This window comes from Anas platyrhynchos, chromosome 5 (assembly GCF_047663525.1).
Source record: "Anas platyrhynchos isolate ZD024472 breed Pekin duck chromosome 5, IASCAAS_PekinDuck_T2T, whole genome shotgun sequence".
In the NCBI taxonomy this organism is placed as follows: domain Eukaryota; kingdom Metazoa; phylum Chordata; class Aves; order Anseriformes; family Anatidae; genus Anas; species Anas platyrhynchos.
Genome location: NC_092591.1, coordinates 58,225,199 through 58,240,619, shown reverse-complemented (window position 1 = coordinate 58,240,619; position 15,421 = coordinate 58,225,199). Strand labels below are relative to the sequence as shown.

The 15,421-nt window shown below is 35.2% G+C and overlaps 1 protein-coding gene across 10 annotated transcripts in view; it reads right to left on the bottom strand.

Moving 5' to 3' along the window:
- Nucleotides 1-15,421, bottom strand: part of ELP4 (elongator acetyltransferase complex subunit 4) — a 196,887-nt gene that overhangs the window by 160,107 nt on the left and 21,359 nt on the right. For all 10 annotated transcript variants that reach the window (XM_072039208.1, XM_072039209.1, XM_072039210.1 and 7 more), the window contains 2 exons: nucleotides 11,925-12,056; nucleotides 7,507-7,646 (listed from right to left, as the gene is read on the bottom strand). In XM_072039208.1, the coding sequence (XP_071895309.1) occupies nucleotides 7,507-7,646; nucleotides 11,925-12,056 (272 nt within the window). The remainder of the gene's footprint in view (nucleotides 1-7,506; nucleotides 7,647-11,924; nucleotides 12,057-15,421) is intronic.

Below are 15,421 nucleotides of genomic sequence, written 5' to 3'. Positions count from 1 at the left end.
CACTTCCTTACAGTCTCACTAATTACCATCAAGAGCTGTGGATTCAGGTCTTAGGTATTTCTTGGAAAATACAACGGGTTATTTTGAAAATTTTGCATCAACACATTGTTACTTGCAGCAATCATATCGTATGCTTGGTCTGGTAACATTAATGAAATATTCCCATTACTTTGTTTGTTTTCAGCTATAGTATCCTAATATTTTAATACTATCTATGAAATTCACATCTCTCCTTTATATACTTTCCTATCACTTAGCTACAAAAGGAATATATGTCAAATTTTGTCTTAAAAGTGTCAGTTTACAGAGTATGTGGCCAGGAAAAGGGCTTTAGCCCCCACACTAGCCAAAATATTTTCTTTCTCCACGTCTTCACATAACCGCAATACACATAACCCCTGTTGTTTACACAGTGCTGTAATTTCTTCCCAGTTTTGCCAGAACTGGAGAGAATCTGCAGCACTTAAGAATAATGAGAAGCATTCCTGTATCCTTTTGGAAATTCTTCTATCCTTTTTGTAAAGATAGAAACTACAGCTCACCAACAGGAGGAAGGAGTTTGCAACAATTTGTAGCCACAGCCAGGAACACAGCACATCTACTACAAAAAAATGACAGTGCTCCTCTTCATAACTGTGGTCATGAAGCAGTATTTTCAAATTTGTATACAAATATAAAGAATTATTTCAGTAATTCAGAGTGTAACTAGTAAGGAACACACTGTCTGTTTTCAAGAAGGTAACAATTACATTTCTGTGGATGGTATTACCACGCTCACCATACTATCTATAGGATAAACCAAAAAACACAGTCACAATACTTGCCAATTCCTGGTTTGCTACCAAATTGCTTATAAAAATAGATAGAAGAACAAAATATTTCAAACATTAAAAGAATTACAGAGTCCTAAAATTAAAACAAATAAGCAAGCAAACAAACTAAAAAGCCTACAAAGAAATAAAAATAATATTTGATTTATCTATCAGGAGAAGATTTGCAGCAAAGAAAGATTTAGAGAAAATTGTGTAATGTCTATAGGTTTATTTTGAATGCAAACATGGTGGCTCTTCTTCTTCTGACTAAAATATTAATGCTTTCCTTGAATTTGAACTATGCTATGTAAATAAGGACATGAAAAATATTGCAGAAACACTACTTATAAAAGCAAGTTGCATTATCCTTCTGGCAATGTTTGCCATAATACATAAGGAAGGAAACAAGGTATTTTTGATTCTGTAATTTCTAGTCTTTTTTGGCTTTGTTACTAAACACCATTTAATTCTGATAATGAGTTTAAACAATTTCTTCTTTACTCTTTTTTTTGTTTAGCAATTTAGTAATGGATAAAGCAGGAGCTGGCAAGAAGGTATCCTGGTTACAACAGAGCCTCTGACTTCTCTGTTGACAGTTTCTAAGCATTTAACAAAGGTTAGGTTATCAAGGGTATGACAAATAGCCTTATTATGTATATGGAGACTCCATTAGGCAAGACAGTTAAACCTGTTTTATCTAAATTTATCTGTAAATCTAGACTCTAGATAAATTTATTCTTTTTTTTTTTTTTTTTCTTTTTCCAAAAGCACATTCTAAAGGTATAGAATATGAGTAATGTTGAAAAAACTACAGCTTAATTATTTTAACTCCCTTGATTATCAAACTTTATTTTTTGGCGATTGCAACTTAACGAGGACAGAAGTAAAGTAGAAGGGTGGAAAGTAAGCCTCCTTTGTGATGCCCGGAGTTATCAGAGAGGGTATTTCCAGCTTCCTGTTAAGTACCAGCTTCATCAGTGCAACCAAAAGGACACCTGAATAGCCTAGCAACAACTGGAAAGCAGCTGCTGTCACAGCTGCACAGCCCAGTTACGCTGGTCCCACCATTAGGGCCAGTATGTAACTGCCCTTCCCTAATACAAAAATTATGGAGCTAAGAAAGGGTGATGCCTTCTTCTGGCGTCAAACACCCAGTCTCATTTACTGCTTCCTTTATAAAAGACTTTTCAGTCTGGTTTCAGTCAATGTTTAGCACAGGGCAATAAGAAAACAAGAAAAAAAAATGCCCCAAACTTTAAGGCAAACAAGTGACGTATAAAACCTCCAAAACTCATTTTCTTTAATTGTAGAGTAAAAGGACTTTCAGTAAATTCTGCCTAACCAATCAGTCTCTGTTCTTTGCAAGTCCATAATGGAACTGAATTCTTGCATGGATAGAAAGATAGGGACATAAGCACAGATATGTGATTTCTAAAAAGGACCAAGAGTTTTGGTCCAAAGAAAGCCTCTACATCTCTGACCTTGGAAGGGGAACACTATAATTATCATGCAACGGCTCCAATTACACAGAGAGCACTCGCTCAATAACAGTCTAAATAGTTTTCTTAATGTGATGCTAGAGAACTAGCAGCACCGAGATGATTCGGTCCACTTTACAAATACATGGCTCTTATTCCACAAAACATTACTACAAAGGACCTTGTTTCAGAACTGGTTTTTAAAGCGTAGTAAAACATACATGTATGTTTATAATACTCCCCATTTCTGTCAGGAGAGTATAAGGAAACTGGGGTACAACGCTTCCAGTATGTTCTGCTTTAACTGCATAATCTGTTCTTTGTCATCACATCCCTGAGCAGTGAAAGGAAAGGAGAGCGAAAGGATTGTTCTTGTTCCCCACCCCTTCCCAAACAACAGAAGGATGGAGGGAAAGGGCTTTTCCAAATTTCAAGAAGGAAAAATGAAACCTAAGGCCTACAAAGCTAGTCACACTGTAATTGAAAGATATAGGAGAAAGAAGGGATGGACAAGGTGAATTCTAGGTGCATCTCACAAGTCATAGGTTAAGTATAGTCCTTAAGGAGCATTAACTACAGATAAAGGTAGCAGGTCTCTATGAGAGAGAAATAAAAAGACAACACTTATGAAAAGTCTCACCCACATCAGTACAGATGATAATCAAAAAAAAAAAAAAAGCAGAATAAAAATACACTGAACTCCTAAAACTTTCTAGTTACCAGCTGAGCCATTGCATAGCGCTATGACCTCAGTGCAGACTGTGTGTGTTTGGTACACTTCCTACGATGCCTGTGTCATTTTAGGTGCTTCTGCAACAGTTGTAGTTATAGGACTATGGAAATTTACTTCGGCCTGAAATTAAACCATGTTGTGCTCTGCTACACCACAAATATTTCAAATGGATCATGTTAGCTAAAATAACAAGGAAACATTTTGATGAGAGGGAAATTTATTTTCTTTCTTTCTTAATTGCTAATTATCTTTTTTTTTTTTTTCTCCAATTTCTGTTACCATATAAAGGTGCCATCCATCAACACCACCATCTACTTAAGGAAAATTATATTCCAGTTAGAAGTACCAGTTTCCACTTACTTCTCTAACTCCTTCTAGCTCTGTATTAGTTTCAAAAGCAATACATTCTCAGATTTAAAAAAACACAAAGCAAACAAACAAACCAGCACTGAGAGGATAAGACCACAGGCAGAGAACCTCGTGTATAAGACACTGCTCCCCATGAGTGCAGACACGCTGACTAGCCAGATCCGTGTTCCCAGTTCAGTGTAACGCAAGAGGTTTGATCAAGCTCTCATAGGGATGGACCTTCAGGCAATCAAAGATTAGGTCTAACATAAATTGCTAGCTTCTATTAGAAGGGTTAACTATAGTATTTAAACCCTTCTTTTAAATCATCATCTGGTTAATCAAGAGAACAGATATATATATATATTTTAAATACTGTTCTGTGATATACTGAATCTAGACTTAAAAGCCAGAAGCATTGCATATATTTTCCAAATAGTCATGCCAACAAAATATTATCCTCTGCCTCCCACTTTTATAAACTTTCTTTAGTGAAATGATCCTGACAGGATTGAGAGCTTGTTTTCACTCCTTGCAAAAAGGATGCTTTCTTCTGAATTTCACCACAATATTTGTAAAAAAAATACAGTACAATCCAGTTGGGTTTCTGTAAAAGCGTAAATGTTTTGAAAGCAGTGAAATAATTGGTAACATTCATACTTAGTTTTGGATTTAATGCACTATGACTAATGTGTATTAAGGAATCACAGAAGATAGGGATGAAGGGGACCTCAAGAGGTCAGGTAGTCTATCTTTTTGCCCCAAGGCACGATGAACTATGTCTAAACTACCTCTGACAGATATTTACCTAACTTGTCCTTAGAAATTTTCAATGATGGAGATTCTACAATACTCCCAACCTGTGTCTGCAAGGCAACTTCTTCTAGTGCTAATCATCAGAAAAATATTTCCTTATGTCCACTCTACATTTCCACTGCTACAATTTACTGTAGCCCATTATTGCTTCTGTCTTCCGCAGACAACAGAATTACTGCTCTCTGTATGTCAGTTTTTAACTTGCTTTGAGACTCTTCTCAGATTTGTCTAAAGAATTTCCATTCTTCCATCACAGGCCATATATCCCCATACTAGATCTAAACTCAGCTTCCCATCCTCTTCTAACTGATGCTGAGTTTTCTTGAAGGATGCTATCAAAAACTGGACGGCCTTATTATGGCTGAGCAAAACAGAAGTCTTTTGTGTGTCTTCTACATGAAATTCCAGTTTATCACCTCCATGTTTTCAGTGACATTAATCACAAAACACTGCTAATATATCTTAAATTCAAGACACTTTGTAACCCCAGATATTTTTTTTTCTGGAGAGCTGCTACCATATTTTATTTGTTCAATTAATTATTCCTACTAATACGATATTTGGCTTGTCTTCACTAGAATTTCTGATTGCTGACCTAAAACTTCTTTTATTTTAATTCTGTCATCAAATACGCATGCAATTATTCCTTCCACTTCTTTCCAAATTTGACATTATGACTTCAGTAAAGGTACTCATTGCTCAGGATACTTACCAGGCCAAATTATTACCAGGTTATTTCAAGACACAATAATGGAATAAAGCCTGATATTTCACTCAGATTTACCTACGAGTCTCAGTAACAGATTATTTACAAGGTAAGGATTTAACAACAAATATAACAACTCCTTCTTCAACACAACAGAAGACTTTCCTGATGCACAATACCTCTTGTTTTATTTTAAAGACTTTTGGGTTTATCTCAGTTGAATACACAGAAGCAAAAACACACTGGGTGAAACTGTCTTAAAACCTTAAAGCTAAATTATATTACTTTTTCTGGTATTTTTTGGAGCACTGATGTTATCACACGGATGTCTTTGCCATCTCCTCTCCTTAAAGACAGGCACTGTTTGTCCTTTTTGACTTCACGGAATTTCTTTGACAACTAGTTATGTTCTGTTATCACAGATGAACTTCATGAAGTCCCAATTTGAAATATGTATTTATTTTTTAACCTGTCCTTTCCTTATGTAAATAAAGTAGTCCAATTTACGGACATGGACTATGCTAGGTGCACACCAAGGATGTACATGTAAGAGAGAATGGGAGAAGCTTTACTCCTCTTGAATAACTTCTGATGAACTCCAGTTATACAAAACTTATGAATGAAAGTTGAAATTCTAGTTCAGTTTATTTATAAATGTGTGTGAAAATTGTCTGACTGGACTTACAGGAAACATAAATCTTCCATTTTGCTACGGAGAAATATGATGAATTCATGAGGTTGCAATTCTGAACATTTCTTCTCACCTAATTTTAACTTTGACCTAGTGCAACTTTTTCAATACATGGAATCTAAAACCAGTGCTGTTTGTAGTCAGGGATGACAACCTGAAACTGATGCCTCAACAATATGACCAGCACCAATAATGAAATATTAACAAAGTAAATCAAGTTATTAAATAAATTAGCCACCTTGTATGAAACTGAATGCTTTGAATAAAATACACATTAAAACAATTGTAAAGCATTCAGAAATATGGTAGAACGCAATCCTACGGTCATAGATTGCCAAGCAAATTAACTAAACCTAATCTTTCAGTTATATGAAAACTACGAATAGAATTCACATGGTAAGAACTATGAACTTCTACCAGGATGGCACACACAAAGGAAGTATCAGAGTTAGGTAAGTCTTATAAAATCAAATGCATAAAAGGTAAAGTCCATATTCTATACTAAACACATGAATTAGCTTGTTTTCAACATAAAATATACAAATACTTCACAGCCATATTGTTAGTGGGATTAAGCCCATAGTCATCAGACATTCCGGTTAGCTAGAGAAGAGATAGAAAGGTAGTTAAATTGTTCAGTAACAATATAAGGACTTTTTAAGCTATCAAATACTCCTATATCTATACTCTATGACCCTGCAACTGAAAAAAAATAATACTGTAAGTCACATATAAAGTTGGTTCAAATATTTATGATGAAAAGCAGAATCCAAATTTTATTCCTTTTCCAGAAAGTTTATCAAGTGCTTATATATATATAAATATATATAACATAGCAAGAACACACTGTATTGAATTAAAACCAGTGATATTTGATCATATAACACAGAAAAATTACAAGCTAAATTACATTGGCTTTTGTTTTTCTACAACTCTAAAGGTGCACTTCTATAAATATTGCACTTATTTCACAAATCTCGGCTTTTATATTAGTGTACTGTAATGAAAAATCTCATGCAATAAAGCATACTGTACTACTGGTTCTCGGAGTTGGCCTTATACACTGGGATTTATAGGCCCTAGATATCTAAATTAAGTGACTGGGCTAAACAAAGAGGTTGGTAGCCCATTATCTGACATTTGACTTGACTTGAAATATCTCCAAGAAAAATACAATGGATTTTTGTGCCATAGGCTAATAGGAGTATTCTCTGTTGTCACTAATTTTCTTCTGGTCTTCCTTAATTAATTACTGATAGACAAAAACTAAAAGAAGTTATTCATTCAGATATGAGTTTATGATTTTTGCTGGAATTAAGGGTTTTGTGTAAGACATAATTAGTGAATGTAATTCTGCTCACAGTTTTTTTGTATTTTCCTTAGGTGAAGTTGTAGGATATAAGAAGTAAAAGTCACATAATAAACTAATGTGATATAGTGTTCTAAGCTATGTAGGTCAAGGATGGCCTGTCATCTTAGCCCTAAAAACTGTGAACGGTTATATTCATATGACTGACAGCCACCTGACACACATTCATGAAAACTGATGGGGCATGGTGCTCAGGGAGTAGTTCATAGACAGACAGTAATAGTTTTCCCCAGTCCCCACACTCAACTGTCAGTAGGACTGGACTGAGTATTCAGCTGTGTCCCAGGCTGTCCTAGTAATGTCTGCCTTAATTGCCCCTACCAACTTGCTTCTTCCACTGAGGAGTCAGCATACAGAGCTGCCTCTGCACCACAGCAGCTTTGCTGACAGTCCTGGCATGTTGTGCTGACATGGGAACCACAGCTGAACTACGTGTGAGCAATACATGGCTACAAAAATTTTCACAGCACGTGTTGATGCTAAAATATCTTTTACAACTAACAGGCACACAAAATTTAAACGCAAAACAGAAGCATGTGGGATTGCAACTTACCACGTTTTCAGTTTAGGCTCTAAAGATAATTCTTCAGGAAGGTAAAAACTGTGCCATTTTATAGACTGAAGCAGTTCTGGAGACATTGTTTTAGAAATATCATAGTAATGTCCAAACTTGGTAGATGTTGTTGGGCTGGCCTGTGGAAACATCGACACTGATTACAATAATCTATTAGATGATTACCTATCATGAGTAAAAAATGATACAATAGACAGTGTTCGACAGAGACATTACCTACTTTTGCATTTATTGATTACTGTTTTCTTGAAATAAGGGAAACACCTACTATAAGACAATTCTAACCTTACTGGTAACTGAGAATAACAACGCAGGGACCAAAGAATGCTGGTAAGCAATTTTTGCTGGAAAGCAAATATGCCCACCACGGTACCACTGCTGAGCAAGAGCTTCGTCACTTCAGAAATCACTTCACTCTACAATGAATTGAAATATATAACCAAAAAAAAAAAAGAAAAAAAAAAAAGCTCTGATTCTAAGGTAGAATGAAATGCTGTTTTATTGGTACTCAGAAGTATGGAATTACTCTTGAAAAGTGACCAAAATTACCCCAACAATTCTGAAAGTTTTTCAGTGGGTTATGTAACAACAACTTAGAACATCCTGTTATTATTTATTTATTTTAAAAAGGCCAATACATACATTTTGTCAGCTATCTGAAAATTGAGTAGGGTTGTGTCTGTATGCAAGGAAAATTCTTAAGAACAACTTCTGCTCGAATTTAACATTTGCTATTCTTGCTGTAAACAGGAATGACAAAAGATATACTGAATTATTACAATAATGGGGTTGCAATATTTTTTGTGTGTTGGGCAGCAAATTATTTAGTTTGAACTCCAGTTATTATGCGGCACTTGTGTTTTTCATAAAACTTAGTCTTATTAATAAAATAAGCACCGTAACAGCCAGAGATGGCCATGTATTTATAGCTAGTTTTCTAAAAGCAATCATGCTATTTATTTCCACAATTTTATTTCATGTTTCATTTTACCAAATATATATATTAAACTGTTAAGATTAATTACAATAACTTGATTTAAAGTAAATATTTTGAAATTATTTGGTTAATTGATGTTTGGCCTGGGCAATTTGCAGAGAATGTAACTAATAACAATATTGCAGCATCTTCCTGACAAAAACAATAAAATAACGAAACTAAAACCACACTTTTCATTATTTTAAAACAAAAAACAAGTTTTTAATTAAAAAAGAAATACAATTGCTTATATGTATCTAGTCAGATGAGGCAGATCGTTTTTACACAAAAAGTGACAGAAAAATGGATTCTCTAAGTCAGTGCTCCAATTTATTTATCAGGGAATGAATTTAAAGAAGGAAGTATAACAAAACGTATCAATCCATCAGACTGAATTCTAAATATTTTATATGTAAAAGTAACTTTATTTAAAATGAGGATTCCAAAAACAATTTAAACAGGGGCTGTTCTTTGGCCTATAATCTATTCTTTATCCGGATTACAGATCAGAATGTTTTTACTGCAATCTCTGCCAGAGCTCATCTTTTTATTGTGTACTTCCAAGCCCCCTTAATGTTTTAGAAAGGCCTTGACTAACTGAACTTTGATCTGATGTCTTCATTGAGAAAAGCTCCAGGTTGCCCATTTCAGATGCAAATCCTTACTGAGGCCCAATAGAGTTCAGTAAAGACAGCAAAAAAGAAGAAACAAGAAGTTTCCAGGATCCTCTTTGAGAATCCTGAGGCACATTGGTGTCCTTAATCCACCCTGCTGCATGGATTAAGGTAGGTGATAACCTCTCTTGATTCAAAAGAATAAGCACAGTGCCTACAAACTGGGTGGAGACTAGGATTTGGCTATAATAAAACACCATGCAATAAAAGCCCAGGCTATGTCAGAAGCCTATGAATAGGCCTCAATGTACTGCATTCCCAGGCTTAGCGGGGAAGCTTGCAAAAAGCCTACCTGAATCAAGTAAGCATGAATAATCTGCCTTAGCAGAATGACCATGGAGAGTGCGAACCAGAGACTTTCCATTCCTCTTAAATTTGATCTGATAAATTTATTAGTGGATTGTAGGCTCAAGCCTGTTCTTTCTGGGATTCCTGCTTTGCACATGGAGAAATGCACTAAATTGTCAGTGAGCAGAACATGCTTTTACACTACCGTCTGCTGTTAATGTTTCTAATTGCAATACTAATGTGCTAGAAATCTCAGATTTAGGATGAATCAAGGCAGAAAATTGATTTCATGCTGTGACAGTTTATATATTGCCCCAAGAACATAAGCAGTTCATTCAAAAAAAAAAAAAACACACTGTCTTGCATTGCAAAATAGGCTATCCATATACTCAAAAGTTTAAACGAAATTAACCTCTGATACAGATGAAAGTAACAAACTGGGAAAGGCACATCAAGCATAAAGAGACCTGTTACTCTGACAGATTTCTGATAAACCATCTGTGTTTTGCTGTTGTACAAGGTATGTGCACATATGCAAAGAGAAGCTGTGAGAGTTACGGAGAGTACTAACAAATATCAGGCACCCTAACAAAACTCAGTTACCTAGCTAGTCTACATGAGGTCCAGTAAAAGGGAAGTTAATACATGAAATATTAACAATAGCCTCTTAATTACTTACAAATAAGAACTGAATTAGGCAACAAAAACTCCAGACAACTTTTCCTAAGGGTTCTTACTTCAAGTAAAACCAGATATTGAACAGAAAACTTATCTGCTAACATGTTTAGAGTTCTAGCTAAAAACAAAGCTGGTTTCTCGCTTTCAGGCTTGAAACTTCAAAAATGGATTAATTAGTTCAATCAATTTGGAAATATACCTTGAAATTTTATTCAATGTTATTTTTTTTAATGCCAAAACAAAGATTAAAGAATAAAACACAACTTAAGCTGTTAATTAAATGATACTAAGAAGTGCTTTACACCATCCATGGTGCTGCAAGGCAATATGAAATGTTCTCCTCCATGGAGTATATTGACCAGTCAAATTAATTTGGCACAGCACCAAAATTTCTGATAACTGCATTATGAAACATGGAGAAGTATCAATTTCAAAATAAGTTTTCATTAACTACAATATTCTGAAGGACTTCTGATATAGATAGCTTAAGAGCTAGACTATTTTTAATTTTTTTTTTTAATGGAATGTATACAAATCAATATTGTACATCAACTATTCAGAATGATCAGGATCCCTTTCTGAAAGCTGCAACGATAAAAAGGGAAATACCTCACTAAAGATTGATCATTTTATTCTACTTCCCATGATCAAATTTTAACAATCCATGATGAATACATTATCTATTCCGGAGAAAATATTCTATTACTGGATGGAATAATAGAGAATGAGTGCACACCTAAGCAGATTATTTGGTTTTATATTTTGTTAGAACATCAGAACACTATTTGGTAAGAACATACAATAGGTTCCATATTGGCGTACTAGGAATTCTGTTAGATTTTAAAACAGACAATTTATTTTGGGGATGGTTCAAAGTGGCACAGCAAGCTCCACAATAACAAAATTGATGAGATTATATGATTACCCTGGAGGCTGTTTGATTTGGCATGTCACCATATATAAGTCTTTTCTGACACAACTATATAGCCATGTCTGTGCAATTTCACAGAAAACCAAACATGCCAAGCCTTATAAGATCATTTTGTCACATTCCAATTATGTTTTTTAAGAATATGACTGAACTTACTAGGCAGTTATGACTACATCTAAACTAGAATTTATAAAACATGTAGACTAAAATGTATAGACAAAGCAAGTTTTCTGTTCTGGATAGCCAAAAACGCTGTAATTTTATTAAAGGTTAATTGTTCCACTAGGTTAAATATGAAAATCACCAGCCCTGGGAAACACGTTATTCACAGAACACTAACAGCTATAAACTTTGAATGATGGGCTTGTTTCTTATACTCTCCCTGCCCAGTGACTAGTTTCTAGTGACAGTAATCTCAAGCGCTTACTTTAGTGGTTACGCACATGGATAACCAAGTCAACAGCTTGCTTCAACACAGTACTTCCATTAGAGAGATCTAGTAAGTACTGTTGATCAAAACTACATAAGTTATTTCTGTACAGCTACAGCTGGATAAAGTTTGTAACTGACCGGATTATTCCAGCTTTTTGTAGAAGTGGTCTCCTCTTAACAATATTAGTTGAAAAACCCCATAGCAAAAAGTCTCTTTTACTTTTCAGTTTTTACTGTATTTCCTGCAAACTCTCAAATTCCTTTTCTCTCTGTATTTATAGTAACCAAGAAACATATTCCTGAATGATGATTTACCCTCAGGAGGCAATCCAGTAGTACTATCCTGTGCTGAAAAGCGCTTCCTCTGCAAATTGATTTTCACTGTGAAAGGCGAAAATATGAAACACTTAAGATTTACCTCCATTTTTGGTAAATTCTCATAGCGCCAGGCTATTTTCATAGAATCTTGAAAATCTTCAGACTTAGCAGGTGTTGCTTCTTCTCTCAATTCATTTCTGTGGGTATCATCAAGCAAAGGGGCCGGAAGTTTCTACAAGTAGAGAGTGAAAGAATGTCAGCTACCTACAGATTGTTACCCAAAGAGTACATTGGCTAATGGCAGTTCACTTAATGTAGTGGACAGTTGCAATATCTGTAACAAAACTTGATTAAATAACTGTTCTGAAAGACTAGATCCTACTGACTGTGGAAAACAAAAACAACAACACAAAAACCATATAATTGTAGTAAAATGGATTGTACAAATAGAAGAGAATGCAGAATGGTAAATATAACACTGTATATGCTACCGTACACAAACTACGCATCTTGAGTAGCATCCACATTCCTTTTTTTCCACCTTTTTTTTTAAAAAGGTTGATCTCCTAAGCCATTTCTGACAACAGGTCTGTTCCTTGCGTAGTGAATTTAAGCATATTTGATAAGCCCCTTTTCTTTGCTAGCTTCTGTAAATCTTTAAAAAGTATTCAACAGATTACAACACCCTACAGACAGAGGCTGAAGACAACTGCAAGAGGACATTTTGAACCTTCTGCTAATCATCAAGCATTCTATCTACTAATGGCAGACATCTAGGAACACAAGGGAGCAAACAGAAGGGACACATTTAATTGTGGAATTTTTAAAAGTTTCAAATGCAAACATTTCTATCTTAAAAAAGCATTGCACACAGGTGGATTTAATGGTCCTAAGAGGACAGAATTGTAAGTTTGACTTAGGCCTGGATTAGGGTTAATGTTTTATTACAAACTTTGTTTTCCACCTTAGTTGTGCTGCTGACAAAGCAATAGGTGGATACGAAGCACAGTATTAATGCATTGTGCTTCTACACCTAGTAGATGAATGAAATGCAGCCAAGTTTTCGGACCCATCTTTACCACCCATCTGTGTAAACTGGATGGCAGAGAAACTCTTTATCTGCTTCAAAAACATATTCATTTTCTAAAAGCAAAACTAAGATTTCATTAAGAAGTCTCGAGAGAGAAAACTGAGGTTTGGTCGCAATGATTCAAAATACTGAGAGCTCATCAGTATCTCTTACACAATATTAGTTATGGGGACTTAAAAGAAATTTGAAAACTGTCCTAGAAGAATAATCTTGATCTAAATATGGGATACACCCTTTGAGATAACAGCTAACGAAAGCTAAGAAAACTTCTGTGTAAATACTTCAGTAAAGTTGTAGAAATAGAACTGTATGTCTGCATTTCAGCAGCTAGGCAGAAGATGCACCTTTGAGCAAATAATTTTAGCTTATTTACTTTGGTTCTGCGTATGAACTGCAAAAGCCTTGTAGAAGCTCATATCTCCCTATTCAAAAATAAAGTTCCTTATTTTTCATTAAGGAAACAAAAAATATAATAGTTTAAATTATCTACTTTCCTAATTGAAAGAATTCCTTCCTAAAGGATGAACCAGAACTGTATGTTAAAAAACCCTGGTTGATTAACTAGCCTGTATTTCCAAGTATGTTGGTTACCTCTTGCTATCAGCAGAGTTGTGTTTATGTATGCAGCAAGAACTAAACTTAAATATTAAAATAAGTACCAAAGTAAAATGTTAAGTATCCAAGTGCAAATTCAGGATTATTTCAAATCTATTCCCTGATTCGTACACTTATATTATCCTTTATTTGTATAAAAAACATTTCATCCAGCTCCCTGAGCACTGTTTCTGATCCCACCAGCGATACAATCACTTGCTACCTCATCTTCTGGACTGTCACTGGACAGCTCTCATGTCATCTGCAAAGCTGAAATTCAGGAAGTGGTGTGTTTTACCACTCACTTTATTGTAACTAAAGAGAAATACAGTGCTGATATTTTCTTAAATGCATTTAATATTTTCCTCCTCCAGAATCGCTGCAAATATCTATCAGTTATATATTGTTATGCTGTTGTACAATAATTGACAAATTTGGGACAGGGACACTCAGCTGTATACATTTGCTTTTACATCATTACAGACAATGGTTTTGTAGGTTTCACACCCTGACTGTGTTTTATGCTGGAATAAAATAGAGGTCAATACAATAAGATATGAGAGTTTCTCCAAGTATTACTGAGAATGCGTAAGCTTTTTCAATACTCTCATGCAACACTGAAAAAAGCTCCTGCCTTGCAGTCAAATGCAGAACAAAGCCTTCTTACATGGCACAGGGCCAAATGGGAGACGTTACAAATACTACAATGCTAGCTGTTGACACCTGAGCAGCTCAGTCCAAAACAATCACGTAGAGACACAGCATTAGTACAATGCAATTAGCCACTGTGGTATGCGAGAAGTGTGCTAAGAATGCAGTGGATTGAGAGATCAAGGAAAAATGGTTTCACCTGAAGCTGGTGAAGATTTCGGATGCCAGAGATGAAAATCATCCTAGGCTTCCATTCCTTTCTAACAGACTTAATTTAACTTGTAACTTAATAAAGGAGATTTTATTCTGATGTAACAAAAAGTTCTACCATTTAAAAATTACTAAATGACTAAATTATTAATTACTAAAAATGACTAAATTCACGAAAAGCAACTTAAGAATCCCCTGACTCAGTACAGTGGCAGCATATGTGTCAGCTCAAGTCCATTTTATGTCTTGTCCCTTGCTGCCCTACAGACAGGACAGGAGCATGTGAACAACTCTCTCATACCAAGAGCAACTCTTATTTCCGCAGCTCCCTCCCAAAAGGCATTTACCCAACAACTGCTCTGCCTAGTTGAACCATGCATGCTCCAAGGTGCCCCAAGTTCAGGCCACTGTGTTTTTGTCTCCATGCAAGAAACAAATTCATGCAATACACTGAGACTTAGAACATCGCTGTGGTTATTTGGTTTCACTGTCTTATTATTTGTTACGCCAACGAATACATTATGCTAAAGCAAACGTATCCTGAATCATTCTTGCATGAGGTCGTTATGAACTTTGTCTCTTAGTAAGCTTCTCACATAATCTAGCTGCAATCTGGAAAGAGCAGTCTGCCTTTGGAGCTGTCTGGTATTTTGAGGGCCAATCGCTTGAGCTCTGCTGGGTGTATTAACTTGGTTAAATACGCTGAGATATTGTTCTTAAGCATGAATAGGAGAAATGTTCCATTCCTATTCACAGTATGGGTTTACCTGTAACATAAATATGTTTTGAACAAAGATCCACAAACAGAACTAGTAACATTTCTTTCCCTCCAGATTTGCATTGTAACTTCATCCCTATTACCCCAGCTTCTATTTACTCTTTTTTTTTCCCCCCTATTTACACTAAACTGCATAAAAGAGAGGTTAAATAATGCTGTTTGAAGGTACATCTCTGCTGATGAAAAGCCAACATACATGCATTCTTCTGACAACTGTTCAAATTAAAAGCTATTCTTTGTTTTAAGGACATAGCTCTTCACAAAACTGACCACA